We start from the raw sequence: 12,060 nt of genomic DNA, 5'->3' as shown, positions 1-12,060 counted from the left end.
GTCTGTTCTGTACATTCTAATTCCGTTTTTTTCATTCAAACTCTGTTCTGTACATTTCAATTCTGTTGTTTTGATTCAAATTCCATTGTTTTCTTTCAAATTCTGTTCTCTACATTCTAATTCCGTTGTTTTCATCCAAACTCTTTTCTGTACATTCTAATTCCTTTGATATCATTCAAAGTCTGTTCTGTACATTCTAATTCCGTTGTTTTCATTCAAACTCTGTTCTGTACATTCTAATTCCGTTGTTTTCATTCAAACTCTATTCTGTACATTCTAATTCCGTTGTTTTCATTCAAACTCTATTCTGTACATTTCAATTCTGTTTTTTTTTATTCTAATTCCGTTGTTTTCATTCAAACTCTGTTTTGTACATTCTAATTCCGTTTTTTTCATTCAAACTCTGTTCTGTACATTCTAATTCCGTTGTTTTCATTCAAACTCTGTTTTGTACATTCTACTTCTGTTTTTCATTCAAACTCTGTTCTGTACATTCTAATTCCGTTGTTTTCATTCAAACTCTGTTTTGTACATTCTACTTCTGTTTTTCATTCAAACTCTGTTCTGTATATTCTAATTCTGTTGTTTTCATTCAAAGTCTGTTCTGTACATTCTAATTCCGTTGTTTTCATTCAAACTCTGTTCTGTACATTCTAATTCCGTTGTTTTCATTCAAACTCTGTTCTGTACATTTCTATTCTGTTGTTTTGATTCAAATTCCATTGTTTTTATTCAAACTCTGTTCTGTATATTCTAATTCTGTTGTTTTCATTCAAACTCTGTTCTGTACATTCTAATTCCGTTGTTTTCATTCAAACTCTATTCTGTACATTCTAATTCCGTTGTTTTCATTCAAACTCTGTTCTGTACATTTCAATTCTGTTTTTTTTATTCTAATTCCGTTGTTTTCATTCAAACTCTGTTTTGTACATTCTAATTCCGTTTTTTTCATTCAAACTCTGTTCTGTACATTTCTATTCTGTTGTTTTGATTCAAATTCCATTGTTTTTATTCAAACTCTGTTTTGTACATTCTACTTCCGTTGTTTTCATTCAAACTCTGTTCTGTACATTCTAATTCTGTTGTTTTCATTCAAAGTCTGTTCTGTACATTCTAATTCCGTTTTTTTTTTCATTCAAACTCTGTTCTGTATGTTCTAATTCCCTTGTTTTCATTCAAACTCTGTTCTGTACATTCTACTTCCGTTTTTCATTCAAACTCTGTTCTGTACATTCTACTTCCGTTTTTCATTCAAACTCTGTTCTGTATGTTCTAATTCCCTTGTTTTCATTCAAACTCTGTTCTGTACATTCTAATTCCGTTGTTTTCATTCAAACTCTGTTCTCTACATTCTAATTCTGTTTTTTTCATTCAAATTCTGTTCTGTACATTCTAATTCCGTTGTTTTCATTCAAACTCTGTTCTCTACATTCTAATTCTGTTTTTTTCATTCAAATTCTGTTCTGTACATTCTAATTCCGTTGTCTTCATTCAAACTCTGTTCTGTACATTCTAATTCTTTTTTTTCATTCAAACTCTGTTCTGTACATTCTAATTCCGTTGTTTTCATTCAAACTCTGTTCTGTACATTTCAGTTCTGTTGTTTTGATTCAAATGCCATTGTTTTTATTCAAACTCTGTTTTGTACATTCAAATTCTGTTGTTTACATTCAAACTCTGTTCTGTACATTCTAATTCCGTTGTTTTCATTCAAACTCTGTTCTGTACATTTCAATTCTGTTGTTTTGATTCAAATTCCATTGTTTTCTTTCAAATTCTGTTCTCTACATTCTAATTCCGTTGTTTTCATCCAAACTATTTTCTGTACATTCTAATTCCTTTGATATCATTCAAACTCTGTTCTGTACATTCTAATTCCCTTGTTTACATTCAAACTCTGTTCTGTACATTCTAATTCCGTTGTTTTCATTCAAACTCTGTTCTGTACATTCTAATTCCGTTGTTTTCATTCAAACTCTGTTCTGTACATTCTAATTCTCTTGTTTTCATTCAAACTCTGTTCTGTACATTCTAATTCCGTTGTTTTCATTCAAACTCTGTTCTCTACATTCTAATTCTGTTGTTTTCATTCAAATTCCATTGTTTTGATTCAAATTCAGTTCTGTTCATTCTAATTCTGTTGTTTTTATTCAAACTCTGTTTTGTACATTCAAATTCTGTTGTTTACATTCAAACTCTGTTCTGTACATTCTAATTCCGTTGTTTTCATTCAAACTCTGTTCTGTACATTTCAATTCTGTTGTTTTGATTCAAATTCCATTGTTTTCTTTCAAATTCTGTTCTCTACATTCTAATTCCGTTGTTTTCATCCAAACTATTTTCTGTACATTCTAATTCCTTTGATATCATTCAAACTCTGTTCTGTACATTCTAATTCCCTTGTTTACATTCAAACTCTGTTCTGTACATTCTAATTCCGTTGTTTTCATTCAAACTCTGTTCTGTACATTCTAATTCCGTTGTTTTCATTCAAACTCTGTTCTGTACATTCTAATTCTCTTGTTTTCATTCAAACTCTGTTCTGTACATTCTAATTCCGTTTTTTTCATTCAAACTCTGTTCTCTACATTCTAATTCTGTTGTTTTCATTCAAATTCCATTGTTTTGATTCAAATTCAGTTCTGTTCATTCTAATTCTGTTGTTTTCATTCAAACTCTGTTCTGTACATTCTAATTCCGTTGTTTTCATTCAAACTCTGTTCTGTACATTCTACTTCCGTTTTTCATTCAAACTCTGTTCTGTACATTCTACTTCCGTTTTTCATTCAAACTCTGTTCTGTATATTCTAATTCTGTTGTTTTCATTCAAAGTCTGTTCTGTACATTCTAATTCCGTTGTTTTCATTCAAACTCTGTTCTGTACATTCTAATTCCGTTGTTTTCATTCAAACTCTATTCTGTACATTCTAATTTCGTTGTTTTCATTCAAACTCTGTTCTGTACATTTCAATTCTGTTTTTTTTTTATTCTAATTCCGTTGTTTTCATTCAAACTCTGTTTTGTACATTCTAATTCCGTTTTTTTCATTCAAACTCTGTTCTGTACATTTCTATTCTGTTGTTTTCATTCAAACTCTGTTCTGTACATTCTAATTCTGTTGTTTTCATTCAAAGTCTGTTCTGTATGTTCTAATTCCCTTGTTTTCATTCAAACTCTGTTCTGTACATTCTACTTCCGTTTTTCATTCAAACTCTGTTCTGTACATTCTACTTCCGTTTTTCATTCAAACTCTGTTCTGTATATTCTAATTCTGTTGTTTTCATTCAAAGTCTGTTCTGTACATTCTAATTCCGTTGTTTTCATTCAAACTCTATTCTGTACATTCTAATTTCGTTGTTTTCATTCAAACTCTGTTCTGTACATTTCAATTCTGTTTTTTTTTATTCTAATTCCGTTGTTTTCATTCAAACTCTGTTTTGTACATTCTAATTCCGTTTTTTTCATTCAAACTCTGTTCTGTACATTTCTATTCTGTTGTTTTGATTCAAATTCCATTGTTTTTATTCAAACTCTGTTTTGTACATTCTACTTCTGTTTTTCATTCAAACTCTTTTCTGTATATTCTAATTCTGTTGTTTTCATTCAAAGTCTGTTCTGTACATTCTAATTCCGTTGTTTTCATTCAAACTCTGTTCTGTACATTCAAATTCTGTTGTTTACATTCAAACTCTGTTCTGTATGTTCTAATTCCCTTGTTTTCATTCAAACTCTGTTCTGTACATTCTAATTCCATTGTTTTCATTCAAACTCTGTTCTGTACATTCTAATTCTGTTGTTTTCATTCAAAGTCTGTTCTGTACATTCTAATTCCGTTTTTTTTCATTCAAACTCTGTTCTGTATGTTCTAATTCCCTTGTTTTCATTCAAACTCTGTTCTGTACATTCTAATTCCGTTGTTTTCATTCAAATTCCATTGTTTTGATTCAAATTCAGTTCTGTTCATTCTAATTCCGTTGTTTTCATTCAAACTCTGTTCTGTACATTCTAATTCCGTTGTTTTCATTCAAACTCTGTTCTGTACATGCTAATTCCGTTTTTTTCATTCAAACTCTGTTCTGTACATTTCAATTCTGTTGTTTTGATTCAAATTCCATTGTTTTTCCATTGAACTGAATTTGAATCAAAACAATGGAATTTGAATGAAAACAGCAGAATTAGAATGAAAACAATGCACTACTAATACATTCTAATTCCGTTGTTTTCATTCAAACTCTGTTCTGTACATTTCAATTCAGTTTTTTTTATTCTAATTCCATTGTTTTCATTCAAACTCTGTTCTGTACATTCAAATTCTGTTGTTTACATTCAAACTCTGTTCTGTACATTCTAATTCCGTTGTTTTCATTCAAACTCTGTTCTCTACATTCTAATTCTGTTGTTTTCATTCAAATTCCATTGTTTTGATTCAAATTCAGTTCTGTTCATTCTAATTCTATTGTTTTCATTCAAACTCTGTTCTGTACATTCTAATTCTGTTGTTTTGATTCAAATTCCATTGTTTTTCCATTGAACTGAATCTGAATCAAAACAATGGAATTTGAATGAAAACAACAGAATTAGAATGAAAACAATGGACTATTAATACATTCTAATTCCGTTGTTTTCATTCAAACTCTGTTCTGTACATTTCAATTCAGTTTTTTTTATTCTAATTCCATTGTTTTCATTCAAACTCTGTTCTGTACATTCTAATTCCGTTTTTTTCATTCAAACTCTGTTCTGCACATTTCAATTCTGTTGTTTTGATTCAAATTCCATTGTTTTCATTCAAACTCTGTTTTGTACATTCTACTTCCGTTTTTCATTCAAACTCTGTTCTGTACATTCTAATTCTGTTGTTTTCATTCAAACTCTGTTCTGTACATTCTAATTCCGTTGTTTTCATTCAAACTCTGTTCTGTACAGGTCCGTGTACTTTTCGGTATTTGAAGTTTTGTTTCAGAAACCAAAACGAAAAAACGATATTTAAAAGAATTTTCATTTTTGTAATTTTTGATAAAGAATAAAATGGGCGAAAATAACTTGTTTTTTCATTCGGTGGTAACAAATAGCCGTCATACACTTAAAATTAGACGTGCTTTTTTGGATTTCTTCGTGATTCAAATAATGAAAGTATACTAGTGCAAAAACAAAAAAATAGACGCATTTTCAATGTCTGAAACGGGAAGTACTTCTTCTGCGCGTTTTTTTATGGCGCGCGCACACCGTCCCCCACACAAGAGATCGACGGCCTTAAAGTTACACTGGAATAAACAGAGGATGGACCATTACGTTGTTTTTAGGAAAACTAAGAGAGTGACACTCCGGGACGAAGACATGACTGCAGAAAAACTGGGTCGCATCTTTCAGGTAGATATGTAAACTTCGCAAACTTTGCTTTCAGCAGTTTTTTTATGAACGTTATTGTTCTTCCTTACTGCGGAACGGCTAACGTTAACATTTGGTGATTTCATGTAGGCCTACTTTTACTAATACTATGTCTAGCCGTCTTCATTGTGCTAATATGTGAATTGTGCACATGTGCTAATGTGTAAATAGTTATTCATTGACTTTTACCGGCTACTAGCTAATAAGTAAGCCTTTAGAGCCTATTAACCGTGTGCACAGGAGTAACACGTTAGCAGAGCAACGTGATTTACGGAAACTTTTCTTAAACAGGTATCCGCGCATACTCTGTACATCACGGATGATTCAAACGTGGCTATGTTCCCCGGTGCGGTCTCTGGTGTTTTCAGCGCATTAGACCTTACACCCAGAGGTCACTATGAAGTCCACGGAGAAGACATGGAGTCAATTCCAACAGCAGGTTCCAGCGGGCAGCGTTTTGCATTTATGCGAGCACCAGCTGTGGCAGCGTCTGCACCTTCACGTTCACAGCAGGCTACTTCAAGTTCCCCTATGTCCTCCAAAACATTTCAGAGGTAGGATGAGTCTGTGTTCTTGAATATTAAATTACAGAACAGGCAAAATAAAAAGAAACATAAGGTGCATGGATAGTTGAATTGTTAAGAATAGCAAAGCTGTTTTAGTACAATTTGCCTATAGCAATCACTGAATGGATTTGTGGCCTGCTGTCTTTTACAAGATATGTAAAATTATTATGTTTTGTTTTACAGATCAGTGTACTTTGCAGATGTAGTTGGTGGGAGGTTGATTCCCAATAGAATGGTGGTTGTACGATTCCTGGAGTCTGAGGCTACGCTTCAAGGGATAGTAGGAAAAGTGCAAGATGCCATTGGTAATTACAACCCAATAATTTTGACAGATGCACAGGGCAATGCAATTCTGGAGTCGGAGGGCACAACAGGTGAGCCATAATATTACAGCTAAAGCCCATATCTTATGGAGAGACATGTCTTACCAGACTCTTTGTAATATTTATTGGGTAATATGGTATTGGCTTCTAAACAGGTTTCTTTGGTTTTGTTTTTCATCTGTAGGGTCACAGTACTGGAGACAAAATGCACGAAAAATTCTTGCTGTGCCTGAACAAGACTTTAATTGCCTCCAGGGAACAAAGAGGAAGAAACTGAGGTATGTGAATAAATATGTATATACTATAGGATGAACATCAATATAGAAGAATTAATTTGATTTAAATCCTATAATAGCAGTAAGACATCACTACATAAATCATCATCTATCAGTAAGTGATGTGATGTTTCTTTAAGCCAGTAAGTAGCTTTGACATCTGATTATCCATTTTTATTTGTAGCAGCCGTAAAGATGATGACAGTGCCAGTTTGGGAGAAGTGAGTGACAAAATAGAAGAGTTGGTGTTGGCATCTCAAAGTCTGCCAGCTGTCACAGCAGCAATCAAAGAGCTCACTGATCTTGCAGTTGCCCAGAAAGTCACAACCCCCAAGCTGCAGACACTCAAGGAGGGATTTAGCTGCGTGGTTTGTATGAGTATGTTCAAATGTTGCTTAGTAAATACATTACATCTACACTAACATTTTAATTACAATTAAAACAATGTCAAACCACATTCAATCATTACTTTGGACAAACATTTTTTTACCAAACATAGGCTCTTTATTCAGCAGTGTCCATTTAAATACTTAGGCACAGACAATCAAGATGCAGGTCTACTGTAACATAACATTCAAAAGTTTACATGCACATTTAATTTGGGTTCTCCTTGCAATCTTGACTATGAAAGTATAGCTTTTCAAATTGATTACAATGTCAGTATGGGTGACGGTACACTGTTCACAGTAATGTAAAACTAAAAAGTTCACATTTAAAATGGGACTGTAGTTGCATATATTGAATCAAGTACCTGTAACTTTTTCATTTTTCTTGCTTGCTAATTGAGAAAATGTACTGATTTTGCCCCTCATCAATTATAGACAAAAATATAGACAGGGACTTTCTCAGAACAGCGTGTGTTAGATTTGTATTGTTGATTGTCATTTATGCTTAGAAATATTTACTTATCAGCGTGAACAAGAGGAATTACAGAATAACCAAAAATATTCTGCATGCTGTCTGTAAATTTATGTCAAGACTGACTTTGAACCTATAGTTTGAACTAAATTCAACATAAATGGATAACAGTCTCACTTATCTGATTTACTTTTGCAGACATCATTGAGGATCCAGTGTTCTCACTGTGCTGCAGAAGCATTATTGGCTGCAAGACATGTGTGGAACAGTGGCAAGAGACATCACAGCACTGTGCAAAATGCAGGGAGAGTAACAACGGAGTTCTACAAATTACTGGTCTAACAGCTGCATTTTCTGTATTGAAATCTTTTTTTGCAGAGGAGTAATGTAGTGTGTACACACAAATGTTTACAGTCAGTTGATTTTTTTTTTTGTCTGTTCTGTACAGTTTACAGATGCAGTGGTTCATACATTTCTCTGAGTTATGTTTATGAGACAGAGCAGAGCTTCTTTGTATGGCATAAAGTCACCATTTACGGCTCTAAAAAACAAATGTGAAATATCAGGATATTTTTCTGCAAAATGACTCTCTGTTCTAAGTTTGTCCTGTTCGGTTGTGAAGGGATCAACTCCAAAAGTCGAATATTCTTTGAGTGCAGATCCCAAGTGCTGCCTGTAAAGGTCTGCTGCTTCAAGTGCATTTGGCAAGAGCTCTGGAGAAATTCTTCTTTTACACCCATGTTCTGCAAAGTGATTTGGTATGCCTTTTCCTGTAAAAAATAGAGGAGGTGTTTAAATGTTCATTATCAGGGTTGTAAGCAATCTGACTTTTTTTTTTTTTTTTTTTACCTGGGATTCTATGAGCATTCCATGATTCTACCACACTTGCAAGACCAATGTTACACAGCTGACAGGTTAGATTGGACACACAGTATCGCACAAGGTTATCCTCCATATCTATCTCCTCCTGGTCCATCAGCTGGAGTAGGGCAGTTTTTAGTGGGTAGTTGACACGGTTGTTGATTTCAGGCCAAATCCTTTCAACTGTGTGGTTCTAAAAGAGTTAAAAGAAACATGTCTTAAATGTACGTAGTAGTACACGTAATAGTATAAGAATTTCAGCTGATGTTAATGGTACTTAAATCTTACTCTTGTGGATGAGGTCTGTAAATAAGGCAGTCTCTCCTGATTGAAGCGATGATGTGACAGCATCTCTTGCATGAACAGTGTTAAATAAAATTCCTTTCCATGGTCTACTCGCACCTGGTCCCACATACCATAGGTGATCACTGCAGGTCTGGTACAGGAAAAATAAAGAACATTTATTAACTATTTTGCTTTAAGACCAGCAAAGGTGTTATTATTTTGAATGTATTCATTCATGTTTTTTTTGGGTAATATTTTAGTTGTAGTAGGACAACATATATTTCTTAAGTTTCTTTGCAATGTCACTGTCATGCTCAGACTTTAGATGTATGTCAGAACAATTGAAAGATATGTGGAAATCCAAGAACCTTGTTCCATGCATAAATGAACACTGATTAATTGCAATAAAGTAGTTAAATGATTCATGTGCAATTCCATTTTATTTATTTTTACATTAATAGAAAATGTTGATCAAAATGTTTGGTAAGTTCTTAATATATTATATTCAGGAACATAACCAGACCCATCTGTTGCATGTCTAATTTAAATTCAAATATTGTAAATTTGGGTGCAGCTCATGTCCAATATGACTAATATGTCCATCAAAACACTTAAGATGAAATAAATGGTTTGAGAGGTTGTATTACCTGAAAACATATTCATAGATGCTCAAGTTGTTTTTGATTGGCATTGTGGAATGACTCACAATCTTTTTACTGAATCCATCTACAGCTAAAACATGGGTGACTCCAAACATTACAAGTTTCTCGTTTTGGTCCAGGTGAACCTTGTGCCCCATGCATTCAGCATGGTACGGTGTGGGATTAAGATTCCGAGCTCCCTTACAAAAAAATCACAAAAATAAATGACAGCTGACTGGATAAAGGCAGATTTGATCATACGTTTGAGGAAGAGTCAAGTAACTGTTAAAGCAGGGCGTACATCTGTTAAACAGAATTAGGCCCTACCATTACATGATGTATATCACAAATATGACAAAGAACATTGGAATACAGTTCTAGTGGAAGATTAAATAACATAGGCTACCTGGCGTCTTGCTTCATGATAAGGTTGATGCACCTCTCTTAAAATTGACCCAATTCGTCCCTCTGCAGCATGTACCCCTTTTGTGGACAGATAGCCCTTCATCATTTTGCGGCCATATGTTGGGCCCACCTGTTTAAAATAAAAGATCATGCTACTACTAGAACAACAAATGTAAAGTAGCTTATTCTGAAAGCAAATGTGTAAAGCTAAAGTATTGTGCTAATTAACTGTACAAATACCAGTGAGAGACATCTTTAAAATAACTAACGTTACCCACCACCCGCAAGACGCTAAAACGCGCGGGCGCGCGCACACAGTCTAGACTAACCCCCTTACAACCCAGTTAAGACAACCATACACAGTCATAAGGTGAAGGAAGAAAGTACCTTACCTCATTTATAGCTTGTGTCACCTCAAGCTCCAACCGTGTGTCCGAGAGTCGACAGCTAGTGATTTGCTCAGCACAAAACTTTCTAACATTTCTCGCAGAAAATCCTCTCACTTCCCCGTGTTCATATGACAGACGCTCTGATATAATTTCCGATGACAGGCCTTGTTTTGCCATCTCCATGATCACGTCTGAGTATTTTTCCAACGTCATGATGTCCACACTACAGTGTTTGCCATAAGTTTGCGCATCACTTGTACAGGTTGTTGACCTACTAAAACTTCCGGTTCAGACAAAATAAATAAAGGGCCCTTTCTCGTTCTTTTTTCTTGGGTTTTTCGTTTCTGATGTGCGAAAGGACAAAATGAAAAAAACAATTGTTTTACGTTTTTCATTTTAGCTTTTTAAGTTGAGAATTAAATAAGTGTCTCATTTTCTTTTTTAAATTATACTTTCTGAAACGAAACTTCAAATACCGAAAAGTACACGGACCTGTACATTTCAATTCTGTTTTTTTTATTCTAATTCCGTTGTTTTCATTCAAACTCTGTTTTGTACATTCTAATTCCGTTTTTTTCATTCAAACTCTGTTCTGTACATTTCTATTCTGTTGTTTTGATTCAAATTCCATTGTTTTTATTCAAACTCTGTTTTGTACATTCTACTTCCGTTTTTCATTCAAACTCTGTTCTGTATATTCTAATTCTGTTGTTTTCATTCAAAGTCTGTTCTGTACATTCTAATTCCGTTGTTTTCATTCAAACTCTGTTCTGTACATTCTAATTCCGTTGTTTTCATTCAAACTCTATTCTGTACATTCTAATTTCGTTGTTTTCATTCAAACTCTGTTTTGTACATTTCAATTCTGTTTTTTTTTATTCTAATTCCGTTGTTTTCATTCAAACTCTGTTTTGTACATTCTAATTCCGTTGTTTTCATTCAAACTCTCTTCTGTACATTCTAATTCTGTTGTTTTCATTCAAAGTCTGTTCTGTACATTCTAATTCCGTTTTTTTCATTCAAACTCTGTTCTGTATGTTCTAATTCCCTTGTTTTCATTCAAACTCTGTTCTGTACATTCTAATTCCGTTGTTTTCATTCAAACTCTGTTCTGTACATTCTAATTCTGTTTTTTTCATTCAAATTCTGTTCTGTACATTCTAATTCCGTTGTTTTCATTCAAACTCTGTTCTCTACATTCTAATTCTGTTTTTTTCATTCAAACTCTGTTCTGTACATTCTAATTTCGTTGTTTTCATTCAAACTCTGTTCTGTACATTCTAATTCTGTTTTTTTTTATTCTAATTCCGTTGTTTTCATTCAAACTCTGTTTTGTACATTCTAATTCCGTTGTTTTCATTCAAACTCTCTTCTGTACATTCTAATTCTGTTGTTTTCATTCAAAGTCTGTTCTGTACATTCTAATTCCGTTTTTTTTCATTCAAACTCTGTTCTGTATGTTCTAATTCCCTTGTTTTCATTCAAACTCTGTTCTGTACATTCTAATTCCGTTGTTTTCATTCAAACTCTGTTCTGTACATTCTAATTCTGTTTTTTTCATTCAAATTCTGTTCTGTACATTCTAATTCCGTTGTTTTCATTCAAACTCTGTTCTCTACATTCTAATTCTGTTTTTTTCATTCAAACTCTGTTCTGTACATTCTAATTCCCTTGTTTTCATTCAAACTCTGTTCTGTACATTTCAATTCTGTTTTTTTATTCTAATTCCGTTGTTTTCATTCAAACTCTGTTTTGTACATTCAAATTCTGTTGTTTACATTCAAACTCTGTTCTGTACATTCTAATTCCGTTGTTTTCATTCAAAGTCTGTTCTGTACATTCTAATTCCGTTGTTTTCATTCAAAGTCTGTTCTGTACATTCTAATTCCGTTTTTTTTCATTCAAACTCTGTTCTGTATGTTCTAATTCCCTTGTTTTCATTCAAACTCTGTTCTGTACATTCTACTTCCGTTTTTCATTCAAACTCTGTTCTGTACATGCTAATTCCGTTTTTTTCATTCAAACTCTGTTCTGTACATTTCAATTCTGTTGTTTTGATTCAAATTCCA

At 33.3% G+C, this 12,060-nt stretch overlaps 2 protein-coding genes across 3 annotated transcripts; one reads left to right on the top strand and one right to left on the bottom strand.

Moving 5' to 3' along the window:
- The first annotated feature begins 5,172 nt into the window (after positions 1-5,172).
- On the top strand, positions 5,173-7,946 carry LOC146656136 (uncharacterized). 2 transcript variants are annotated; one of them, XM_085429041.1, is made up of 6 exons: positions 5,173-5,370; positions 5,680-5,942; positions 6,138-6,328; positions 6,462-6,555; positions 6,737-6,930; positions 7,609-7,946. In XM_085429041.1, exons 1-6 carry the CDS (start codon positions 5,173-5,175, stop codon positions 7,794-7,796), a joined length of 1,128 nt encoding a protein of 375 aa, XP_085285167.1. In that variant the 3' UTR covers positions 7,797-7,946. The 2 variants fall into 2 exon arrangements, with proteins under 2 accessions (XP_085285167.1, XP_085285168.1); XM_085429042.1 differs by having other exon boundaries at positions 5,208-5,370; positions 6,740-6,930.
- Positions 7,808-10,468, bottom strand: LOC146656135 (uncharacterized). The gene is made up of 6 exons (XM_085429040.1): positions 9,995-10,468; positions 9,604-9,732; positions 9,204-9,397; positions 8,560-8,707; positions 8,260-8,464; positions 7,808-8,180 (listed from the first exon to the last, which is right to left on the bottom strand). Exons 1-6 carry the CDS (start codon positions 10,202-10,204, stop codon positions 7,876-7,878), a joined length of 1,191 nt encoding a protein of 396 aa, XP_085285166.1. The 5' UTR covers positions 10,205-10,468; the 3' UTR covers positions 7,808-7,875.
- Between the last annotated feature and the right edge of the window lie 1,592 nt (positions 10,469-12,060).

Source organism: Rhamphochromis longiceps, linkage group LG13, assembly GCF_057381845.1.
Source record: "Rhamphochromis longiceps isolate RC_006_pf linkage group LG13, R_longiceps_female_GT1.1, whole genome shotgun sequence".
Taxonomy (NCBI): domain Eukaryota; kingdom Metazoa; phylum Chordata; class Actinopteri; order Cichliformes; family Cichlidae; genus Rhamphochromis; species Rhamphochromis longiceps.
The sequence above is the reverse complement of the archived record's forward strand: the minus strand, read 5'-3'. Positions and strand labels throughout refer to the sequence as shown.

Bases quoted from the DNA above. Each gene is read 5' to 3' on its own strand.
- LOC146656135 (XM_085429040.1), bottom strand. From the start codon at position 10,204: ATGACGTTGGAAAAATACTCAGACGTGATCATGGAGATGGCAAAACAA. The intron at 9,733-9,994 runs GTAAGGTACTTT...TATTTTAAACAG, and splicing joins TGACACAAGCTATAAATGAG to GTGGGCCCAACATATGGCCG. The intron at 8,181-8,259 runs GTAAAAAAAAAA...TATTTTTTACAG, and splicing joins GAATGCTCATAGAATCCCAG to GAAAAGGCATACCAAATCAC.
- LOC146656136 (XM_085429041.1), top strand. From the start codon at position 5,173: ATGTCTGAAACGGGAAGTACTTCTTCTGCGCGTTTTTTTATGGCGCGC. The intron at 5,371-5,679 runs GTAGATATGTAA...TTTCTTAAACAG, and splicing joins AACTGGGTCGCATCTTTCAG to GTATCCGCGCATACTCTGTA. The intron at 6,329-6,461 runs GTGAGCCATAAT...TTTCATCTGTAG, and splicing joins GGAGTCGGAGGGCACAACAG to GGTCACAGTACTGGAGACAA.